The sequence below is a fragment of the Zootoca vivipara genome, chromosome 2, assembly GCF_963506605.1.
Source record: "Zootoca vivipara chromosome 2, rZooViv1.1, whole genome shotgun sequence".
Taxonomy (NCBI): domain Eukaryota; kingdom Metazoa; phylum Chordata; class Lepidosauria; order Squamata; family Lacertidae; genus Zootoca; species Zootoca vivipara.
In genome coordinates, this window is record NC_083277.1 from 55,964,084 (window position 1) to 55,988,766 (window position 24,683).

General features: G+C 41.7%; 3 protein-coding genes across 4 annotated transcripts in view; 2 read left to right on the plus strand and 1 right to left on the minus strand.

Moving 5' to 3' along the window:
- Positions 1-2,795: 2,795 nt before the first annotated feature.
- On the plus strand, positions 2,796-5,459 carry C2H3orf62 (chromosome 2 C3orf62 homolog). Its single transcript, XM_035105961.2, has 3 exons — positions 2,796-3,234; positions 3,672-3,763; positions 4,749-5,459. Exons 1-3 carry the CDS (start codon positions 2,810-2,812, stop codon positions 4,997-4,999), a joined length of 768 nt encoding a protein of 255 aa, XP_034961852.2. The 5' UTR covers positions 2,796-2,809; the 3' UTR covers positions 5,000-5,459.
- Positions 5,460-5,577: 118 nt separating this feature from the next.
- On the minus strand, positions 5,578-15,888 carry EMC3 (ER membrane protein complex subunit 3). 2 transcript variants are annotated; one of them, XM_035105959.2, is made up of 10 exons: positions 15,777-15,888; positions 14,747-14,943; positions 11,707-11,764; positions 10,750-10,843; positions 9,490-9,594; positions 9,167-9,248; positions 8,966-9,045; positions 8,530-8,612; positions 7,304-7,456; positions 5,578-5,839 (listed from the first exon to the last, which is right to left on the minus strand). In XM_035105959.2, the coding sequence occupies exons 2-9, from the start codon at positions 14,899-14,901 to the stop codon at positions 7,328-7,330; spliced, it is 786 nt and encodes a 261-aa protein (XP_034961850.1). In that variant the 5' UTR covers positions 14,902-14,943; positions 15,777-15,888; the 3' UTR covers positions 5,578-5,839; positions 7,304-7,327. The 2 variants fall into 2 exon arrangements, with proteins under 2 accessions (XP_034961850.1, XP_034961849.1); XM_035105958.2 differs by having other exon boundaries at positions 5,578-7,456.
- A 59-nt stretch (positions 15,889-15,947) lies between these two features.
- The window catches only part of FANCD2 (FA complementation group D2), a 38,183-nt gene continuing 29,447 nt past the window's right edge, over positions 15,948-24,683 (plus strand). The window contains exons 1-9 of the mRNA XM_035105957.2: positions 15,948-16,115; positions 16,419-16,515; positions 17,959-18,096; positions 18,394-18,461; positions 18,949-19,052; positions 19,417-19,480; positions 20,124-20,176; positions 21,389-21,467; positions 22,709-22,833. Of these exons, the coding sequence (XP_034961848.2) occupies positions 16,449-16,515; positions 17,959-18,096; positions 18,394-18,461; positions 18,949-19,052; positions 19,417-19,480; positions 20,124-20,176; positions 21,389-21,467; positions 22,709-22,833 (698 nt within the window). The 5' untranslated portion in view covers positions 15,948-16,115; positions 16,419-16,448. The remainder of the gene's footprint in view (positions 16,116-16,418; positions 16,516-17,958; positions 18,097-18,393; positions 18,462-18,948; positions 19,053-19,416; positions 19,481-20,123; positions 20,177-21,388; positions 21,468-22,708; positions 22,834-24,683) is intronic.

Here is a 24,683-nt window from a genome sequence, read left to right on the forward strand (position 1 = left end):
TGCCAAGGAAAAGGCAGATGTGACAGAAAGGGTTGCAGATGCCAAAGAGATAAAAAAAACTACATAACTTTTAGACCTAGGGAAGTTTTTAATGTTTGATATTTTACTATGTTTTATAAAAAAATTCCTTCAGTAGCACCTTAAAGACCAACTAAGTTTTTATTTTGGTATGAGCTTTCGTGTGCATGCACACTTCTTCAGATACCTCTTCCATTTCATGCGGCTCAATGTGGTGCCTTCCATAGTTCTGGTTACAGGTAGGTAGCCGTGTTGGTCTGGATCGAAGTAAAATAAAAAAATTCCTTCAGTAGCACCTTAAAGACCAACTAAGTTTTTATTTTGGTATGAGCTTTCGTGTGCATCTGAAGAAGTGTGCATGCACACGAAAGCTCATACCAAAATAAAAACTTAGTTGGTCTTTAAGGTGCTACTGAAGGAATTTTTTTATTTTACTTCGATCCAGACCAACACGGCTACCTACCTGTAACCAGTACTATGTTTTATATATGCTGTCAGATGGCCAGAGTGGCTGGGGAAACCCAGTAAGATGGGTATAAATAATAAAATTCATCATTATTATCATTTATTGCCTACTTTGGGCTGAGGAACCTGTGGTCATCCAGAGGTTGCTGGATTACAATTCCCATAATCCCTGATCATTGGCTGGCTGGGGCTGATGCGAGATGGAGCCCAGTAACCTCTAGAGGACCATGACCCTGGTTTATGTGACAAGCACTAGATTAAAAAATGCTGGGTGGGAAACATCAGTTGGCACCAAGAAGGTTATGTGGCAGAGAGATGGTTTTACTCAAAGTTGATTTTGAAATGGTCTGTCTTAGGCTGTTGGGCAAAAGGCAACGGAGTACAATCTTGAGAGAAAGTTCTAGCAGAGGGGAAAGGTTCCGTGACAGTTGACAACCTTCAACAGAGGGGGAGGCAACAGACTGTTTACTAGAAGTCTCCAGATCCAGTCGTTGATCATCCCCATGTTACTCAAAAGTGTTTAGGCAGTTTATCTTCTATCCTGCACTTGTCTTGCTATTGGGACGACTTGGTAAACCATCACAACAGGTGAACAATTCAGAGTTGATTTGTCTGTAGGATGGATTGCCCCATGTTCAATTTACAAGGGCCATTTATTCAAGCTATCAAAGTGTGTTAAATTACTTGTTAGCACTTATTAACCACTCAGTAGTCACAAGAGTAGGGACCCAGGTGGCGCTGTGGGTTAAACCATAGAGTCTAGGGCTTGCTGATCAGAAGGTCAGCGGTTCGAATCCCTGCAATGGGGTGAGTTCCCATTACTCGGTCCCAGCTCCTGCCCACCTAGCAGTTCGAAAGCACATTAAAGTACAAGTAGATAAATAGGGACCGCTCCGGCAGGAAGGTAAATGGCGTTTCCGTGCACTGCTCTGGTTTGCCAGATGCAGCTTTGTCAGGCTGGCCACATGACCCAGAAGCTGTCTGCAAACAAACGCCAGCTCCCTCGGCCTATAGAGCGAGATGAGCGCCGCAACCCCAGAGTCGGACACAACTGGACCTGATGGTCAGGGGCCCCTTTACCTTTACCTAGTCACAAGAGTAGAAAAAATGGTCCATTTTTATACCTTGTTAATAGATGAAGTGAAAGGTTGTTGGCTGCAACTATAGAACCAGGTAGGCTGTAGTGGCTTTCTGGATATATTGGGAGAATATAACGGGATTTCTATGGCTGGGTTATACTAGAGCAAAAGTCTAGTAAAACTGAAAGTAACAATCAACATAAAAATTATTATTGAATAAGAAACAGTAGATTGACTTAAAGTTCTGCCGCTTCAAAATCTACCTTTTATATTAGTAAGGCTCACCAGAGTTTATATTACATACAGAGAACACTTACCTGTTTCTGAGATTGTGTTGTAAGTAGCTTAATTTTTCAATTTCTATCCAACACTTCTCCTAAAGAGCTTGGGGTGCCACACCATTTTATTTTATATAAAAATATTTTAATATTGCAATTTCATTTAAAACATTGAAGTAATTTACATTAATTATAATACAACCCCCCCCCCACACACAAACATTAAAATAGATCACCAGCTAGTACAGAATTTCACACACACACCTTAATTGATACAAGCCTGATGGTAAAGAAGTTTTTGAGCATGAGTTTGAAGGTTAATATTGAAGGTGCCTGCTAAATCTCTGTTGGAAGTTCATTCACAGGAGGTAACACTGAAGGATCAGTTTTCTGATGATGTCAAATGTGCCTCACGAACTTGGGGGACAGCCATTGATTCTCCCACAGGTATCAGTGATTGAGCTGGGGTATAAGGGTCCTTCGTATCCTTACAGCCTTGTAACGTAGACTAGGTTGGTCTCAAATGATGGTCTCAAATTCACCTGATGAGTTTAACAGCTGAATAACGTTTTGAAGACATGTCTTCCTGAAGGAAGTCTAGCAGGAAGTATTGTATGCTATGCAAATGTCAAGCTACAATGGATTATAAATAGCCCTGAATTAAACAATCTAAAGTTCACTTCAGCACTCATGTAAAAATCATGGCCTGTGTGTGTAGTATTTGAAAATTTGCATCTGATTTTTTATCCTTTTTTGTTTTTAATGTTGCATTAACATTCAGTAATCCATCTGCATCAAGGACACAGTACTGCATATTGAGAAACACAAATCCTAGGATTAGTTGACTGCAGTGTAACTGAATGGATTGGCAACTTAGAATTGATTTCAATTGTGCACACCCGCCCAACTTTATATTTTCTTATATAACCAAACTCCTGGACAACGTGATACTTCTTCCTTTCAGGTGAGATGTCAGAAAAGCTGAACAGATGCCGTAAGGAGCTAACTGCAGCTATTGACAGAGCAATGGAAGACCTCTTTGTTCCTTTCCCCCCCTCCCCAGATTCCACCACTGATCAGAACTTTGACTTGCAGACAGCACGGCCCTCTTCACCCCTAAATGCAGATCTCTTTAGTCACAAGGGAGAACTTGCTCTTTCAACTGTGTATTGCCCCCAGTCATCTTTACCAGTCTCTTCCATTCCTGAAAAGGAGAATCCCCTCTTCAGGCCAAACCTAATTCCAGTGACTACCGCTTCCAACATTCCATGTACAAAACGGGAACCCTTGACAAGCAAGGAAAACACATGGCTACATCCTCCCATCTTCATGGCTGACCGGCAGTTTTTTATCAGCCCAGAAGACAGTGAGAGATGGAAGAAAGGACACCTAAGGTATGCTCTGCTTGTCACAGGCTTAATTTTTGTCTTAGGATGAATAGCACTGAGCTTCCATTCGGAAGGCTCTTGATATGGCTTCAGACTGGTCCAAAGAGCTGGCTCAAAATAGGTTGTCACATGAGAAATATACAGTATTAATTAACAATTTGCCACCTTTTAGAGAAGCTCAAATCCCACTGCCCCTTACTCTGTGGAATGGTAAAACACAGTGTTAGGGTGCTCCTCATGGTTCAGTTTTAGACCACCTCTACTAATTGTTTTGTAATTGCTGGTGCCAGCACATTTATTTCTCAACATACAGGAAAGTTCTAAACCATGATTCAGAAAGCTAAGATATACTACTGTAAAATTTTGGTAGAGATCATACACTTCAGAGAATGTAACTGAACAATGTAAGACCAGTTTCCATAACGTGTTTCTGTGGTGTTTAGCAAAACTGATGAAAGGCCTGTGAAGTCAGAAGCAAGTATAAGTGCCACTGATGTCCCTCCACAGAGCCTGAAAGATCTTGCCAATATGAGTGGTAAGTGTTGTCTGCCCTGCTTACCGGACATGGCTTTTTAAAACTGGCGCTGTAAAGAGCGAGTTGCATGCCTGCAGAGTCTGTAATTGTTTGTGTAACCTGGTGAGGTACCTTTAGTTATTTCTCCATTACATGAACAAGTAGTCAGTACTCTTTTAATGAAGTTTTTAACCAATAGCTGCTAGAGTGAATGCATTATTACAGGGTGTACCATGGCAAATAATTTCAGCAGAAAGCCAAGGGCTTGAACAGGAGAAAAGCTTAAGAATGCATATCCTTGAAATAAGACTTTCTGACTTGGAAACAGTTACATATGGCTAGGGAGGAATACTTCAGACCAGGATGGCTAACCTTTTGGACCCAATGATTGATCTGGTGAATATGGAGAGGGAGGCTCTGTACTCTGATCCTTCCATCACAATGGGAATGCAGCTTCTTTCCCACTCACCAGGTAATTTATCAGGTGCGTGGGAGACCATTTGCATCCTGAACTTGCACAAGCTTTCAGAGAAGTACGCAACATGCAGGAAGAATTGAATTGGTAAAAGAATTAACCATCATCCCTGCCAAATTCCTGGGGGTGGGGAGAGACAGAGAGAAGAGAGGCACATAGAAAAGTCTTGGCAGGCAGGATGGAGCTCATAGGTGAATCATCCCTCCTTTAGACCACCGTGGCCCAATTAGTGTTCATAATTTAGAATCCTTCACATCCATTGCTACACACTTGCTTTCAAGCCATCACCTATTGACAAACATGAAGATACTTGAGGGAGATATTTGAGTAATTGTTATTAGAATGCTATAAGCAGTGGATTCTTCTTTAGGAAAAAAAAAGGCTAGTACTTTACCTACTTTACATGTTGGCCAATGGAAGCTTAGCAGGAGTGTTTATGCTGAAAATCCCTCTATGTATCAGCTATTCATCAACTTGTGCAGATATTTAGGGGCAGGACTGGTAAGTTGTATTCTTGTTTTTATACTGAAGATAACCCAGCTATTTGGCCATCAGAGAGGATGCACAGGAAAACTGACTTTGAGAATGAACTTCAGCAGATGTCTAGGCTCTCAAGTGAACTGTTTCCTCTAGATGAGGCCTCAGCCCTGGATCCGAGTGCACAGATCGGTTTCAGAAAGGTCCTGGAGCATACCTTAGAGGATGAAGCAATTATTGAAACACTGCTGGATATGGAAGAGGATTACAAACCAAACAGCTCCACCTTGCAGCAGCTGCAGTAGAAAGGCTGGTGTGAGGTGTGAGCTATTTAAAATTTGATAATTAATGCTTCTGAACCATGGAAACTTAGGCAAATAATCCTTTCTGTTGCACTATTAAAGTGATTTACAATAGTGTGGCGTTATAGTGTTTTCCCCAGAGGCTAATGAACACTGAACATTGTCTAGGCCTGGATCAGAAGATACTGCCCTTACGATATTGTCTTCCTGTCTTTCGAGGAACAACTTATCCATAATGTGTGTGACAAGGGGTAACTGATTATATAGTCTTGGTACCCCACTACATTTGTCAAGCAATGGGATGGTACAAATCCAACTATTATAGCAAAACTGCCTTAAAGTTCAAGCTTTTAGCTGCCTTATATTGTAAAGCTATTCAAGAAAGAATGCTTGCAAAGACAGGATGGGATATTGTGAACATGATTTTAGAAGTAAGTAACTACGAAGTGAACATTTAAAGTTACTTCATGCACCTTAAAACATTCAGCATCTGCTGTAGTACAGAAACCTCTTTACATTCCCAAGAGCGGATTTACAATCTGCCACAAAGGGGGGGGGAGACAATATGTACACCATCGAGGTTGAAGAGCAGTCTAAGAGTTTATTTGCTATAAACATGGAGATAACAAGCAGCTGTACCCATCTCCCAGTACCCCAAACATACAGTTGTGATAAATCTTCTTTTGCTTTTCAAGTTATTGTGTATAGGTAGCTTTAACCATTTCAGTTGCAGGGGGGCAATGCTTATTAGTAAAGCAATCTTGATGCTTGATGCTGGAGTCAAATTAGGTCGCTGCTTAGGATGGATCTTATATTAAAAGCAGTTTTCACATAAGCCTACAACTGGATGGAGAGATGTGTCTTAGAAGCAGAGAACAAAATGAAAGCCTTCTGAATTTCACTAATGAACACTTTATAACTTACTCTAAACATAAATATACTGCTGCAGCAAGGGAGAGTTGTACATAGACAGAAATGGGCAACAGGATGTATTTCAGAGCCTCACTGACATGGAGATGCAGCTGCTCCAGGAGGGATGTACTGGTAATACTTTCCCTTACAGTACTAGCTACTGTATGCGGCCAGAGTTCAACCAGAATTCAGTTTCATTGACACATTATCTTGTTTCTTAAAGACACAAATACAGTGAACAGCTCCCTTCATTTTTCTCAGGCATAAAAACATAAGCCAAGGCCACGTGTTATTCCAAAAGGATAATCAAATACTTACATTCTGACCAACTTCAGACTGAGTATAGGATCAGTAGCCTTTTCTCTACTGTCACACTATGCCAACTGACCCACAGTCATTAAAGAACATTTTATCCAATCAACCTAGTTCTGGTATTATGAATCTGAGGAATGTGCATTGTCTTCTGATTATACAAACAAGCCCCCAAGAACACTGAACTACAGTTCACCAAGTACCTTAGGCCATACATATTGGGAGACTTCAGGTGCTTGTTCCCTAATGGACGATAAGAGCAAAAGCTCACAGCTTGTCTTCCAAAGACAAACCAGTATCTTAATAAAAATGGGATTTTCCTTGGTTCTAGATCATGTCTTAAAACATTTAAATCAAATTCTTATAATGAAAGAAGTCTAATCACAAATAGATTCAGTGCTGGTGCCAGCTAAAGTCAAAGTGTACCAATAGTCCTTTTTCAATACCAAAATCAGTGTTTTTACTTACTGCTCAAGCAGACCATGCACTTAGGGGGCAGGAGAAAGAGTGGCTCTAGAGACAACAGGTTGCTTCTAGTCCAGTCCCTATTCACGCCTTTCTCCTCAAAAGAACCAGCCTCCCAGTGGACAGAGGAGTACCTCAGTCTGTGGACCATTGAATGGCAACAGTAAGGAGAATCATCTTTGGATACTTCTCTCATCTAAATTCAAGTCTTTGAGTATTGGCAGTTGTGCTGCATATGCAGCAAGGCTGAGCCCTGGCAATGAGAGATGCTTCCAAGGGTTAAATCCTATACCAATATTTTAATCATTAACGGATTCTGACTTAGGCTTAGTATGTCTCTAGAGTAGCATTTAAAATTTGCAGGGACCCACACTCAATTTCAAGTTTTCCTGAATTATAAATGTTTCTTCCAGTAAGTTTGGTCAATCACAAGTTCGGTAGTTTGCCTTCTGACATGACTATTAGCAGCTGCCAAATCAGAGCTCCATGTGACTCAAAAGGCATCAGAGGAGACCTCAGAAGCAAGACTCCTGCAGGTATATAGCTCACATAAGTTCTGACCATCTTTATTCTGGCCACCAGTAAGAGTACATTATAGATAAATAAACACAAACTGACTTGATGCCAACCATATGAAGCAACTCAGAACATGGACGTCTGCAGCTCTTCCTTAAACATGCCTTCAAAACGGAGGTCTTTAGCCATGAGCTCCTCTTCAACATCCTCTAGGGCCCACTGATGGTCTGTCAGTTCTAGAGCCTCCCATTCTGTCTGCAGTGATAGAGAAAGAACATTGATGCAGCCAACAGAAGTGTACCAACCACCTACTTTCCCTCTTAGAAACAGCCTTTGCTCAACAATTCTGCCTTAATTTATTCATGCTGCTTTAGACTCTGAATCTTGAACAAGGACACTGAAGTCTGTGACTGAACTGTATGTGTGCAGAGTGATTAAATAGCAGGAACTTGCAACAAAAAGTTATAATGTGCACAAGGAAGCAGCAAGGCTATTGAACATACAAGCAGGTATGTTTGGGGGAGGGGGCAGGTCCTCACAGCTAACAACTGCCTGCAATACTAAACGGAGATCACTGGGTATTTCTGGTTCGTGTGTCCATGGATGCTAGTGCCTAGCATTTGACAAGTGGACTGTTTTCTGGAGATTCTTTTATTTACTGCATAACTTGCACAGAAGAACAGCTCGGAATGCATGAAGCTACTTATGGGGTTTGAAACATCTGTCTCTTATTTCTTGCAACTAGGACTGTAAAAAAAGTTTTTGTTCAGCATATTTCCACTCTATACAATGTTAAGTATCTTCTCCATACAGGTCATCAACTAGAATACATTATATTTTAATGCATAGGTTTTCAAACTTTCTACCCCCTGAACACCAAGGACCCCACCCACACCCCCTGTCTATGCACTGGTAATAATGGGCACTCCTTTTGGCTAAGCTTCTCCACCATTACTGATCTTCTCATCTAGCGCTTCCTGATGAATGGAAGTTTTATCTACCGTAAAGCGGCATGAAAAGATTACAACAGAATGGGGTTCCTTCTAGTAGCACCTTAGAGACCAACTAAGTTTGTTATTGGTATGAGCTTTCGTGTGCATGCACACTTCTTCAGATACACACTTCTTCAGACAGAATAGGGGTTTCCAATCACACTCCTATAAGCTAGAAAATTATTTAGCATACATTCCATAAACAGATATTTAAGACCATCATGTTTTGCAGGTTTTAATCCTTTGAAGTATTTTTTCTGTACATTCAAGGAATAGAAGCAAGGCTACATGAACCTTGAGCGGCTCATTTCAGCAATTGGAACAAAAGCCTCATACCTTGAATGCTTTATTAGTATCTGCAGGCATGGCCATTGCCGCCCCCGTCATCTGCTCCTGCATTACTCTGGACTGATCGGCAGCTGTAAATATGAAAGAGTGACTCGTTTGACTCTACATAACAGTAGCAAGACCATCAAAGCTGGGGGAAATTAAGAATGTGAGCATTATAGTGCTGTGCTGAAGTAGACAGCAAAATATCTCCCTCGTATTGTACAAGTTAGGCCGAAAAAGGTATGAAGTCTCAGTCAGGTATGCTTAACTTTCTTCAGCCTTAATAAGCTGAAGACGAGATTTTTGTCTATTTATTATTGCTGAAATTTCTTACAATTTACTAATATTAGTAACTAGGTCAAAATTCCTAAGAAACATTTAAGCATAGTTTGACACATTTAATAAATCAAGAATCACTCTCACATAAATAGCAGTTTCTTACCATTATCTTGACCAAGAATGAGGGTATAAATGCTTCGAAGTCCAAACACATTCAGAAAATACCAAGAAGCAGAGCTAACCCTAACAAACCAAAGAAATTGAGGGTCATTTAAACAAATGCACAAATGCCCAATTCCCAACACTGCTGTAACTTTCACAGTTTTAGACAGACATTGTTTGAAGCACAGTGAAAGATTCTTACCAGGATGCATCCAAAGTAAGCAACTCAATACCCTGCTGTAGCATTGGTTTAAAACGAAGTGTCAAAGGAAATGGGACTTTTGCTGTAAAAAATAAAAATATGGTCAGAAACAATTATGATTATTACAAAGCACCATAAAACACAGTTCTTTGCAGGGGAATATAACTAAAGGGAAATTTCTCTCACAAGCTTAAAACCAGTGACAGGGAACACAAACACTCAGCTAATGAAAAGGCTGATTAAATTTGGGATTTTAGAAGCATCAGGGGATTTTAGAAGGCCCCTAAGACCACACAAGTTTAGATTCCTAAACTGACACTTACTTGTGACAAAACCAGAAAAGGTCATGTTGATCCAGCCTCCGATAAGAATCATAGGAAGTACATTTGTTACATTCCCTTTCATCATATCTGTCAGCATAGTAGGATCTGCAAAGCAAATGCAGTTAAAGTGACCACCCAATAGACAGTCTACACACCCATGGATTTCTGAAGTTTGGATATACTACTTTAAAAACAAAGGAAAACTCCTTAGCAAGATTGAAGAGATCACCCTGGTTTAGTCTTTAGTCTTTAATTTGCTATTTAATTTGACTTTAAGTAAATCTGGGCTATTTTATGAGGAAACCAGGTAGATTTTAGAAATAGTGGCTGCTGCCAAGCACAAAAGCAAATCAGATGTTCCTATTACTACCAGTGTTAGAAACTGTGATATGAAAGCTAGGAGCTAAACGGCACCTTAAACCTAGATTATGTCTAGGCACGCTTTTTTATATCAATAATACAAATAATACAAAGCTGAAAATGAATGAACTGCAGTTAAAATATTATGTTCATTTTTCACATGGTGTAGTCCAGGCATCGGCAACATTTTCTGCCCATGGGCTGGAGGATTCCCACGGACTATTGTCCGTGGGCCGGACAGGCGCAGAAGCGATTTGCGGTGCCGTGCTTCCCATACTCCGGAACGCTGGAAATGGCTTCTGCGCATGTCCGCGGCTGCTCAGAAGCGATTTCTGGCACTGCAGACATTTTGGAAATAGGCAGCGCAGCACTAGAAATCACTTCTGCATATGTCCTTCTGGTGCTGGCTGCCCATTTCCAAAATGTCCGCAGTGCCAGAAATTGCTTCTGCGGCTGCGTAGATACGGTTTCCAGCGCCGCTCAGCGAGTCCCCACGCAACACTGCACTGGTTTACCACAGCGTGCGGGGGACTTGCTGAGTGGGCGGCTTGGTTGGTTCACGGGCGGCCCGTGGGTCGGATAAACAGCCTCCATGGGGCGGAGGTTGCCGATGCCTGGTCTAGGCCTTCCCCTGCCCAACCCCCTAATACTCTTAAGAGGGTCTCTTCAGAGAGTAGCTGGAAGTGGGGAGGCAGAAAAATGTCCCCCTTTTCTTCCATTCTGCAGTTTTAATCTGAAATATTAGACGCAGTACTGCGCCCAGAGTTCACAAACTGCTCACGCTAATGAAATTCCCTGTCACAAAATGTGCCTAGAACAATGGGAGTATCAAACAATGATTACTACTCTATTGCTCATGTTTTAGAATATAACAAACTCTTAGGAAGCCTTCTTGCTTACCTGTCATTGGGGAAGGTGGTACTACCTTCCTTTTAGTTTTCTTAAAGAACCCATCATCTGGATTATTGAAGTAATACTTCCGTGTCAGAAAGGACTGAAAAAAGAAAAACAAGTTCTAATGATGAAAGAAATGGATGCAAGGCTTTAAAATTAAGCACAGGTTATTTCTCTGTAGAAGAGCTGGCAATAAGAATGACAGATACTTAGGCAAACAACCTACGCTGCTTTTCCAAATATTTCCAGGTTTCAATGGAAACTGTGGCAATGCATAGCCTCCTTTAATTTTTTCAAGTATCTTCGCCTGTGACATAGTTTAGGCACTTGTGATATAGAGATGTAGCCAAACATTTTTACAGATAATCATGTTACATATTTTCCAAAAGATCAGTGGCAATACAAATAATTTCCTCTGTCTAGTATACCCATAATGTTGATAAGATGCAAAGACAAAAATGTACTGAAAGCCATATGGTGTTCACACTTTTTTTTAGTGCCATGCATTAAAAAAACTTAAAACAGAAAGTATGTGAGGTAGAAACAAAGCAGGTCTCCAAAAGACACATTTAGAAAAGGCTGAGGTTGGATTATCAGGGAACTATGCAAGCTTTGAAGTCTGCTAGCTTGTGTCTGTCCCAGATTCATTCTAACCATTAACATTTTAACTGTGCAATTAACATTAGTTTAATCTGGTCTAAGCATGCTGATCTTAGTAACTATGTTTTAAAAGAGTAATAGATCCAATTTTGCAACATGACAGCAAATTAGAATGATGGAATACACCACTGTCTTAGATGTACACTGCTGCATATTAATAGCAATAGAAATGACTGGGTCTACTTCACAAATGTGCTTACAATGGGCATTTTAGATCCTTATGAAGACTACATTCCAAATCTTGGAACAATTAAGGTTTCCCCTTCCTGTAGTTTTTAAATTCTGGCACAACTGTAAATGTACCTGCTTTGGAATGTACTTTCCATTTTCTCTGAGAACTCTGCTTCGAATCAGAACTTGACTGAAAGAAAGAAAGTCATTATCATACATATGAAATAGAAGAAGAGAATAAGGAGGAAAATATTCCTGCACAAACACTGCATGTGACACTGATGCAAAATACAAGCGAGAGCCTCCCAACAATTTATCAATATTCACACAGTTATTTCATATAAAAAATCTATCATCTTTCATAGTTTAAAAACGTGTTGAGTAAGATTTCAAGAACAGCAAGAACTGATTTGGGAACCAAATCAATACCATATAGTAATCCAATAAGAGCAACAGTTTCATTCCTTGCCAGAGAGGGCTGCTTCATATACTTCTTTTTTGAAACAAAAAAATGCTCCATGAAGAAAACACAGGGCTACTCATAAATATCTGAAGTGTACAAGCAGTTATTGACCAGACAGCCATTGTGGGGGAAACCTTTTTTTTCTTTTTAAAAACACACACACCCAGAAATCAGGGTAGAAAAGTACAAATACTCAATCCATGCATTTGCTGTGGAGAAACATTATAATGTACATACATTTCCCTATATTATCTCAGTATTGTAAAACCATAAAGAAGTGAACAGTCATAGAACATGACAAAATCTACTGGAAAAGCACAGATATTTTCAATCAGATTAGCCTTGCTATTTTTAATAACTGTTTTCTTATCCCCTTCCACCATCACCACTAGTCCCTTGCTATCATCTATGTGACTAGAAACAATCTGAAGAAAGATATACATATTTATAGAAGAAAAGCTGGGGAAAGTCCACATAAAGACTAAAGAGAGAAATAAAAATCTAAAAAGCAAAAAACATTCAAAATGAAATTTAGGAATCTGAGTACTGTATTACAAAAAAACAGAGATATCGGATTTTTATCTCATTATACATGATAAGCGATCTTCAGCCATCTCAACCCTTGCTTTTTCATGCAAAACCATTTGCAGTCGTTTGCGGTCATCAACAGCTACCGTGTTTCCCCCTTTTTAAGACACCGTCTTATTACTTTTTTTTCTCAAAAAACCACAGGGTGGCTTATTTTTGGTGGGATGTCTTACTGGTACCGGTATTTTTATTACGAGTCTGAGGGAAGGGAGGTGTGTGCGTCCCTGGTGCAGCCCTCTCTCCCCGGCCCTGGGATGTTCGCGAAGGGCTGCTCTCTCTCTCCTCCAAGGTGGGGACTCACTTAATAGCAATCTGCTACACTGGAGCTTCTTAAATCTAAACCAGTATAATGGAATCTATCTGTGTGATACAGTCCTAGCAGTAGCCTATACCTAAAGCAAGTAAGGATCTCTACCAGCCAGCTGCCCAAGACTGCAAGACTGTCTGAAGTTCCAACAACATAGCACTTTGCAGTGCTATCACTGATAGCAAAGAAGCTACCTGCTGAGAACAAAGAAGCCAGCTAAGCAGCAATTAAGATTGCTGACTTGGTAAATGGTAGCAATTGAGAAGCAATTGAGCCAGCGAGGTGAGGAAGCACGTGTTGTTAGGACCGGCAGTTTAACTTTTGTGTAAAGCAGCGTTTAGCAGCTCCTTTTAGCAGCTCGCAAACAGCGAAGGAAAAAGTCCTTAATAAATAAATAAAAGTCCCCAAGGCAAGGACTGCGATCCAGACTACTTACAAATCCTTAAAGGGGCAGCTCCACAGACAACCAAGCAGCATAAGGTAGAAAGAAAACTGCAGCAGGATTTTTAAAAGGCTGCTTTATGCCCGGTAAAAGCAATGAGACAACAATCAGACACGGGAGATTCCCGTTAAGAGGAAATCAACGTGCATTGAATGGAAGGGAATTTAGGGAAAGGTGGGGGGAAGCGAGAGGTGGGCTGTGTGTGTGTGTGTGTGTGTGTGTGTGAGAGAGAGAGAGAGAGAGAGAGAGAGAGAGAGAGAGAGAGAGAGACGCAGGGGGGGGGGAGAGAGACAGACGCGCGCACGGAGGTCTCTCCCTAAAAGGGAAAACAGCCTTTGCATTCTTCAATCGCCCCTCTTTTCTTCCTCGTGCCTTCATCTCCTCCCCACCCCACTTTTCTCCCCTTCACCAAGTAGAGCTTACACAGCTTGGCTAAAAAAATTATTTTTGGATCTTTTTATTTAAAAAAATGCTCTCAGAAACGGGGAAGAGAAATCACAAGGCTTCGGCAGCCAGCAGCTACGGCTGTTCGGTGCATTTTTACAAGCTTTTAAAGGAAATACGTGTCTGTGGAGCGACAGCAAAATGGGGAGAGATTTTTAAGGGGGGAGTTGGCTGGCAGGAGGGGGGTTATTGCTAGTGGGTGAAGGGTCTATCAGTATGTCTTATTTTCGGGGTATGGCTTGTATCGCGCAATTGCTTAGAAATCCTGCTATGGCTTATATAATGACTACGTCTTAAAAAAGGGGAAACACGGTATCAGTCAGTCAATCACCCATTTCCACCACCCTTCTGAGTGATCCCCCCTCCCCATCCCCACCCCTCCCCACCCCTTCTCTACATAAGTGCCTGGAAACTTCCATTTCACTGTATCTGAAGAAGTGTGCATGCACACGAAAGCTCATACCAAAATAAAAACTTAGTTGGTCTTTAAGGTGCTACTGAAGGAATTTTTTTTATTTTACTTCGATCCAGACCAACACGGCTACCTACCTGTAACTACAAAAAAACAGTTTGTTTTGAATTTTTACCATTTTTAAGATTAAATATGATAATCCTGGGGATTTTAATCAGTCCAGCTGACAGGATCCAGGAGCTAGGCTCCACTTTTTCTAATCTATCTTGTGCATTCTTCTTTGCTAATATACAAAGACCAGGCCTCATTTTCCGAAAACACCCCAAACCTACCTGCTATCTGGACTTCCAGGCACAAAGCCAGGTTTAGTATTCCCAAATACATGCACATCAAGATATAACCCACCAATTGCAGTTCAGTAAGCCTATGTGCTACCATAAAGTACTGTCATCAAGCTCTATAGTTGTCAATTATTAGTGTGACAATGCCCAGTTTTTAGTAGCAAGCATCTTTTACCTGTCAGATACTTGCTCCTGGGTGAGTTTTTTGTCACTTTGGAGAAGGATGGATACATAGTGGCGTATCATCCCCACAAAGAAGGTTATGAAGACAATTGGAAGCACCACCCATAATCGAATATTAGAGTCCAACAACAGCTCTGGCTCACTCATTGTTTAAATTCAGTTCTGGTCATGCACTTCAACCTTCAGTATCTAGGGGAACAAAGCACAAGAAGTCAATTAGAAATTTCCACTTACCTTCAACTTTCCCAAAACACTGAGCCAGTTAGTGTGTTGCTAGCCAAGTTTTATTTATTTTGAAGATTGCCTAAGTTCCCCAGAGCACAGTGGCTTTTCTAATTCTACCACAGTAGTCATTCCTTACACCCAGGAGTTGTACGCAGGTGGGGAATTCTTCCTAAGTTACAAGGCAGCCACAGCAAGACACTGGGCAGCAATGGAAGCTCTGAGCATTAATCCCCATTTGCCTTTAGGGAAGCACAGAGAGGCTGAATAATTTGCCACTCGAGTATCTGGTACAGGCAGAGGCCTAAGAGACAAGGCAGGAAGCAAACCGAAATGCCATTAAAAGCAGGCAGCACTCCGTGTGAAGGAGAGCTCCGCGGCCAGTTTCTAATGACAGAGCGCAATCCCGGGACCGACGAAATATGTAGAGACAAGCCCGCTACAAAACTGCAGAGTCCTTAAAAAAATTCTTCACCTATTAGGACTAGGTCAACGGCAACTAGCAAATGTAAATACATGCGCACATACACGGCCTTGCCCTTTCGGAGAAGGGATCACAGCCGGATTCCACGCACCTGGAATTAAGTCGCAGGGCTTCCAGGCCACGGGGCTCAAGCCCCGGCACCTCTTTAAAAAACAACAACAAATTCACCACAGGTGGGGAGATTTTACACTACCCCCTCAGCGGCCAGAGCCGCGGCCACCCCTCCCCGGGAAGAGGAAAGCAGAAGCCGCGCGGCCCACCCTCAGGCGCACCTGCCTGTGCCGCGACCCCCGCCGCGCGCCCACCGGCTCCTTACCTCTCCGGCAGCAGCAGCAGCTCGGTCTCCCTCCCCGCTTCACCCTTCCGGGAGCGACGCCTGACTCGCTTTCGCGGCGCCCAGTAAGGAGGACCGTCGCGCGTTCGCCGACGTCACTGCGACGCGTCCCGAGCCGGCTCTTGGCGGGAACCTTTGAAAGGGGAGCGAAGGGTGGCTGAGGGAGCGCGCGCGCCGTTTCCACTGGGAGGCGGAGTTCCGTTTGCCTCTCAGTGCCGCGTTAGGGGCGCCTTCTGCTCTAGCGTTGCCATTCCAGCGCTGCTTCACTGGGACTAAGACCCCGCCGTCCCGGGAATTCAGGAGGAGCGGCTTCTTCTTCTGGTGGGCATAGTTAGGATTGTGTTGGTTGTCCGCGGGACTCGGGCAGGGCTCCAGCGGGTGAGGGGGTTGTACTTCTTAAATTCTCTTTTGTGCACCATTTTATAACAAAACATATCTTGTTAAGTCAGCTTCTAATTCAGGCATCCCCAAACTTCGGCCCTCCAGATGTTTTGGACTACAATTCCCATCATCCCTGACCACTTGTCCTGTTAGCTAGGGATCATGGGAGTTGTAGGCCAAAAATCTGGAGGGCCGCAGTTTGGGGATGCCTCTTCTAATTGTTTCCCTTCCCCCTCCCCACAGTTGAAATAGACTACCTCAGTGCCTGCTGTCATGGCTCCAAAAAGGAAATTGTCCAAATCTGATGTGGAAGGAGAAAATCTGATGGAAAAGTTACCAAGTATGTAAAGCAATAATCTTTCATGTCATCAGGCCCAGTATACCTGCAGCGTCTCCATCCCCATTCTTCAGCCTTCTGGCGGTTCCCTCACTGCAAGAAGTGAAGTTACAGGGAGCTAGGCAGAGGGCCTTCTCAGTAGTGGCACCCGCTCTGTGGAACACAGGGGTATACATATTTTTGCCATGGTGAATGTTCCATCTTCAGCAGAATGCTAGCTTCACTCCTGAGTTAGAGGTTGTGGAATTGTATTGTGCCCTTGGAAGCACTATGTGATAGTTTGCAACTGGAAAAGGAGTCAGGGATATTTTCAGAAGTCACACTGTACCTAATGGGTCTCATAACAGTAGGGACAGTCCTGCTGTTCCCAGCTTGAGGGAAGACTTGAGTAGTACTGTTCTAAAGAATTCACGAGTGTTTTGGAATTGTGGTGTAACTGAGAACAATTTTTCAACCTCTTATACTCCACACTCAAGAGGGGGCTGGGGCTTGTCTGTGTCTCATAAAACTTCCAAGTATTTGGAGCTCCTGTGTTTTTGGATATGATCCATGTTTCCCTCTCTAGCTTGAGAAAAGGGCTGTACTGTTGTACTGTTTTTTGGAGGTAGTCTTGGTACATCAGAAGCACAGTAGGATAGCGATGAGCTTCATCCATCCTGAGCTTGGAGATGGGAATTTTTCCTGATTTGTACACCAGACACTGGTGAAGTACAACATAAGGTCAGGGACAATACAACATACATCCTTTATTGGCCACAAGTCTTGGCTGGCTATTATGGTGTATATAATATTCCATAATTCTAATCTGAGGGTTTCAGAGGACAGTCCTACTTTAGTAGCCCGAGTGATTTCATCTTAACTCTCTTCAATGTCCAGTAATTTTAGGACTGGGATTGCAATCCACAAACCACTTACTCAAATGCTTTGTTAGTTGCACCCTTTATACTAGGGATGGGGAATTTGTGGTCCTCTAAATATTGTTAGACTCCAACTCCCATTACCCTCAGCCAACATGGCCAATGGTAAGGGATGGTGGGAGTTAGTCCAAATAACATCAGGAGGGCCGCAGGTTCCCTAACTTTGCTTTATATCCTCCTTCCTCTATTGTAAGATTTCCCCAAACTTGGGCCTCCAGCTGTTTTTGGACTACAACTCCCTTCATCCCTAGCTAGCTGGACCAGTGGTCAGGGATGGTGAGAATTGTAGTCCAAAAACAGCTGGAGGCCCAAGTTTGGGGATACCCTGCTCTATTGTATCTATCTCCTACACTCTCTTAGAAGTTGTTCTACGTTAGAATATGTAGCCCTTGGGTTCATCTTCCAAGGGACCTCAAACTTTAAACAAACTTCATGATATGAAGGTTAATTTTTCATATATTTATATTGAGGTATGTGACTCTCAAATATGCCATTCATTTATCTTATGCTAGTAATTTTTCCATCTTAGAAACAAAGAAATCTTGCACGCTTGGTAAGAACAGATCCATTTCCAAAGACGGAGTTGTAGAGAACAACAATGTTTTTGGGCAGCTCCTTAAAATAGGAGGAATTATATTGAAAGCTGGAGAACGACAGAATGAAATAGGTACGGTATATACTTTGATGACATTCTTAGCAGTAATTAAATTAAAGTGTAAAACATTTACCGGCTGGTTTTCTGCTGCTTTGCACAACTGTTAAAAATAGAGGAGCTCTGCTAGAAATGTATTTATTTAATTTTACCTTTTTAGTATTCTAGCCTCACTACCTCTATGCCAGGGAAAGTTTTGCCAGGTGGATTTCTGTCTGTCACGCAGCAGTTAGTGGGAAGGGCAGAAAGTGGCAGATTCAGACTATAATGACATGAACATGACAGTGTTTGTCCTTGGCACTTTTTCCATAGCTGTGGATGGAGCAATTTTCCAGAAGAAGTTGCATCAAGCATTGAAGAAGCACCCTTCTCAACCACAGGTATGAACTGGCATTATTTCATGTCTTTGAAATTGAAGTGGGCCTGTATTGATTCTAACACCCAAAGCTCTCTGTCTCTGTCCATCTCTCTCTCTCTCTCTCTGTCTCCTGACAAACACACACTCACAAATTAAAATCTCTTTTTCAGTCCACTTCTCTTATTCTTTACCTTGCATTTTAAATATATGAATTAAATAAAAACAGAACACAAGAGAAAACTAGGAGACCTCCATAATCAATACAGAGTTCTCGCTTATGGTTTGCTGCTGACAGATCTGGAAGAAGTATGAAACTGGTCACTGGATTTTTTCATTAAAAAGTAACAATTTACAAATTATAGTTTTATGCATCCCACACAAAGATCAAGAACAGGCATTGTGTAAACAGTAGGCTTTCACTGCTTGATTTGCACAGTCATGCATTTGAAACAGTAGGGATAATTGTTCAGCCTTCATTTTCTCTCTCTCCTTCCCTCCATCCTGTGTAGATTGGTGAGGAGTTCATCAGTGGCCTGGAATCCCACATAGAAAACAGAGATCACTTCAGGAATTGTCTTCTACCATGCATACCCACACAAAGTCAGGAAACAAGGTCAATGAAAAACCTTATTTGTTTTCTCCCTGCAAGTTTCCATGTGAGTGGTTTAATACTTGCAGTATGTTACCATGACAGTGTAGTAAATGACTACTTGTCATTTGCCTCTGGACTGCAACTGGAGTTTGTTTGTTTTTAATGTTTTTTTTTAAGAAACAAACTACACACCTTTTAAAGGTCAAACTCTAAACAGCAACAAAAGAGAAGGTACTTGGGGTTAAACTAATCTGATTTTATTTATTACATGTGTGTCCCTTTGTCTAAGGAGCTCAAAGTGGGGCAGGGAGCGCCTATCACAAATATATTGTTTTAAACATGATGCCTTTTTCTAATAATAGCAAAATGTCTTTCTCTGTTACAGTAATGCAATCCATTCATATTGTGAAAGCCTCATTAAACTTCTCCTTGGCATTGAGATATTACAGGTAAGATCAGTTTTCCATGCAGTTCTTCCAACCATCTTTTGCCAGTTTCCTTTTATTTATTTGTTGCATCTTATATCCCAACTTTTTCTGATTGGCATAGGGGGGAAACACACCAGGACTGTTCTTGCTCTACAAGCTCACAAACTAAAAAGGCATAAGGGAAAAGGAATGAGGGGGGGGAGGAGGGGAAAGCAACCTTAAGCACAAGTTCCCAAAGTTAAAACCAATATGAGTTACAGTTCTGGCTTGCCCTGACAAAAAGCAATCCTGCTGTTGAAGTTCTCTCTCTCTCTCTCTCTCTCTCTCTCTCTCTCTCTCTCTCTCTCTCTCTCTCTCTCTCTCCCCCCCACACACACACCACTGTCGCCAGATGAGATGAAAGGGCACTGTGGTTCCCCTGGCCCTCTGGAGTAGATTTGGAGAAGCACAGAATGGGGAAGGTCCTATTGCGCACGTGCTGAATACTGCTCAATAGCTTTATTTACCAATAATTAGTGCTCTGGGGAAGTTCTACTGCAGTGCTTCATAGCAGAGAACTCTTCTTCAAGAGTGGATGATGTGGTTTGGGTCTGCAGTGTTGTGTACACAGTGTGCTACCTCATTGTAAATGTAATTTCTCAAAACGCCTTTTTCTTTTTGGAAGCCTGCTGTTATAAGACTGCTATTTGAAAAACTCCCCGAATTCTTTCATGAAAGGCAAGTACTCCACTATTTTAACTTGAAATGTTGACTGCTCTGCATTTTCCATCTGCTTCTCAACCGCTTATTGAAATCCTCAAAACTTGATCTCATTAGCATGCATGAAAGATTCTAAAAAATCTTTGCCACTCATGCCCTATACTCATTTAAGGTTCAGGAACTTGGACAAACTTGTGGTCCTGAAGATGTTGTTGAACCTCAACTCCCATCATCCCCCACCAACATGGACAATAGTCAAGAATGATGGGGGTTGGAATCCAACAACATCTGGAGAGCCAAAGGTTAGTAGTCACCCCTGCTATAGAGGACTGAAGTTCAAGCTTTTACTGTGTGTTCTTTTCTGCTGTACAAAGCAAGTTTTAGATGGCAGAATAAATGAATGGATTACAGTGAGCTGTCACTTCCTGGTGCAACTAGACTTCTCTGCGACCCTTCCTCTCCACAGGGAAGTGGGACCAATTCGGATGTCCTGCCCCACCACTTAATGGATCCAGATGGTTTCCAGAGAGTGGTTGGGGATGTTTTATCCCATGTTGATGGCCTCTCGGCTGATTCCTTGGTGGCCCGCTCTGGTCATCTGCTTTGACTACTGCAATGCGCTCTACGTGGGGCTACCTTTGAAGGTGACCTGGAAACTACAACTAATCCAGAATGCGGCAGCTGGTTCCCTCACTGCGACAAGCAAAGTTACCGAGGGCCTTCTCAGTAGTGGCACCCTCCCTGTAGAACACCCTCCCTTCAGATGTCAGGAAGATAAAGAATTGCACAACTTCTAGAAGACATCTGAAGTCAGCCCTGTATTGGGAGGTTTTTAACACTTGATGTTTTATTTTGTTTTTAGATATGCTATAAGTTGCCCAGAGTGGCTGGGGAAACGCAGCCAGTTGGGCGGGGTATAAATAAAATTATTTTTATTTTATTTTATTATTACCTAGCTGTCGATCCTGATACTGGGTTTCTTGCGTGTCTGAAAACTAGTGTGTATTGCACCTCCTCAAGTGGCTTATATACAGGATGGCATGGCATATTAAATTTCAGCAGAATTTGTTAAAAGAAACTATAGTTCTAAATAAATTGGATTTCGAAAAGCATTTAGAGAGGATTGAGAGCAGTCCTCCATAGCTGCATCTGGAAGTGACTTCAGAAAGAAGGGTTTCTCAGTAATAAAAAGGAACTAGGGTTTATGTTTTATCTCTTTTGATCTTTCAGTGTGGGCAGTGATGGACTCAATTTGCCTCGGCTCATTGTCAATCAGTTAAAATGGCTTGACAGGACAGTTGACAGCAAGGCAAGTACCACCAATGCAATCAATTATGTTTCTCATGGGGTATTGTTTAACATTCAGTGAGGACTAACAACGTGCTAGTTACCGGTAGATGTTGGTTTCTTTAACCCAGAGATGAGAAACCTTTTTGAATTCATGGACCAGATCTTTATCATCCTAACCTTGTAGGCCAAATTTGATAGGTGGGTAGGATTGCTCACCTGTCAATCATCTGACATCACAAAGGCGTCGGGTGCTTGGGTGCTTTGAAGTCCCAAAGTTGGGATTTCAAAGAACTGTGCAGGACCTAAGAAAAGACCTGCAAAATGCTTTAAAACTCTTACTACACCCTGTGTACCAAAGACTCTGCATCTGTGAGTTAGGAGATGTAGAGGACATTCAACACTATTTGTTGTGATGCCCTTTATATACATCCCCTAGACAAAAATTCCTCAATTACATCCTTTGCTCTCTCCAACCGACCTCCCCTTGAGCAAATCTCTATTTTGCTGGCTGGCAATAACTTATTTATTACTGCACAGGTTGCAAAATTTGCCTTGGCTGCAAGTAAGTTGAGAGCTAGGAACCAAGACAAGTATCATAAGGGGGAGTGTGAGAAGTGGAGTGTTTAACTTATGCAGGTGTGATTTTTGCATTTTTTGTATCTTTGCTTTGCTTTGCTGTTGTTGCTGTTCAGTTTTAAATTAATTATTTGTATTTTACGCATTGTGACCAATTGTGACGGCTTATATCTTTTAGAAATAAAGATTTCATTCATTTAAAACTCTTAAGGCTTCAGCTTTATCACATATCAGTTTCTGTGTTCATGACTAATTTCTACAGCAGATTTGGGCACTTTCATATCTTGCTGTGTACATAAGACAGGGCATTCTAATTGTACCCACTGACAAATCCACAAGCAGTGCCTCTAAAGCTAAGCATTAGGTTTGGGCAGGTACATATGAGTGCAGATGATCTTTCAAGTAGCTCCATCCCAGGGCTTTAGCAATCATAACCAGCATTTTAACTGGGTCTGGAAATGAACTGAGATATTGTGGAGGCAAAAGAGATAAGCATTTTAAAATATTTGCATGCTAAGAAAGTACAAAACAATATATGTCTGATAAATAAACTGATCACTTAACTTCCATTTTGGATGCAAATGTAGCATACATTTGTTGGCTTCTCTGTGTTTAAGCTGTCAGCATTAAGGAAATGTCCTTTTTCTGAGTTCTTGGTGTTCTAAAACTTTTGTTCATCTGCAGGATCTTGTTCAGAAACTCATGCAGATGATTTGTGTTTCTCCTCCACCAATCCAACACGACATAATCACAAGCCTGCCAGAAATCCTGGAGGATTCTCAGCATAGTGAAATTGCCAGAGAGCTTAGGTAAGTTTGATGCTGCCATATTCTCTTTTTACACTCTCTATAATTTTGTGTTAGCTGTTTCTGGTGCCTTAGCTGAAGGTGAAAAGAAGTGAATTTAGAGTGCACCCGGACAAGAGTGACCAGGACTCGCATTACGTTTGGGGTCCATTAAGACCCCTAATCATTTTCACATGTACTACTGGCAAGCCAGGTGTCCCCCCCATTTTATATTTGTACAGCTGGTTATTCCTGCCTAAATGCAGAACCTTATGTTTGTCCCTATAGAAATTCATTTGGTTAGTTTGGCCCGGTTGTCCAATCTGTTAAGGTCAAATTGAATCCTGATTCTGTCTTCTACGGCATAGCTAACCCTCCCAGTTTGATGTCATCTGCATGTTTGATTATCATCCCCTCAATTCCTGCATCCAAAACCTGGCATTCAAGAGACTGCAACCACAATTGTAAGACACTGCTGTGTCTCTGTTCATGCTTTAAAGGGTGTGTGTGTGTGTGTGTGTGTGTGTGTGTGTGTGTGTGTGTGTGTGTAATTCCAGTTTCAAAAGAATTCTGAGAGGGAAGGGCATTGAGTTGCCTAGAATTGATATAAGGAGCCTTTAAAGCATGAACTCTACACACAGTATTTTCTCCATGCCAATCTGATTAAGACGACCCCCGACTTTTGAGAAGATTTTCCTGGGTTAAAAAGTATGTAGTCTTATACGCAGGAATATACAGTATTCACAAGAACTGGTGGCGGCATCATAATCCTTAAGGCTGTATCTCTCAATTCATTGCTGCTGCTGCTGCTGCTGCTGCTGCTGTATTCAGTGTGGTCTTCATCTGATGCACTGACAGTCTGAGCTTCTCAAGTGCTCCATAAAAAAGCAAGGTTTCAGCAGAACCCCACCCCCTATTCTTCCTCTTCTTATAATACGTGGATACAACCAGAAGGCCACAAAATTCAAACAAAGTTTTATTGAACAACATCGGTTGATCCTGATGCATTTCAACTAATTAGTCTTCAGGGCAGAAAACTGCATCACACTTCAACATTCTCATATATGGTCATTATTATTTTTTTGTCACAGGCTGCTTCCATATTTGGGCATTTACTGTGGAAGAGCCATGCTTTGTTCACTTTTAACAGAGCATCATAATCAAAACAGCCTCCTCCCATGTTTTCCCTTTTCAGCTTCTGTTCCTCTCTCCCAGAAAATCCACTGTGCTTTGTTTATTTAACATAATGGAACAGCTGCATAATTTCTCTTAAGTGTAGATGAACCATTGTCTAATATCTGTTTCTCCCCACACTCCTTAATTGCAGAGTGGGAAAGATCATGATTGGGAGTGCAGCAGGGAAGGGGGGGTCATTATTTATCCTAATCCCTAATACCATAATCTCAATTAAAATACCCCCCTCCTCCTCGCCAACTACAGAACGTTATTTAGATTCCTGAAATCTCAAAGCAGAGTTGCTGTTGCATTTACAGCTTAAAGGACACAAGAATGATTAAATCATCCACATCTGGAAGCACCCACAGTTTAAAATGGATATTTTGTCTTTTATATTTTCTTTTCTTGTTTTGATTGTATATTTTAAAATCTTTTGTAAATCCTTTTGTGTACCCTTGATTGAAAAAGAAAGACAGCAAACACGGACAAGTTGTACATTGTAGAGATAAGTGCATTAATCATTCATAAACTTTTATTGTAGCAGCCTACAAAACCGTCTTTGTAGTGGCGAACGGTGCTGCTTGTCTGCCCGGGGCGGTACATACGTAGTCTGCCCTGGTGCGTGCGCCGTGACATCATGATGCGGCCTGACGCATGCGCTGTGACGTCATGACGCATGCACCAGGATGGACTGCACA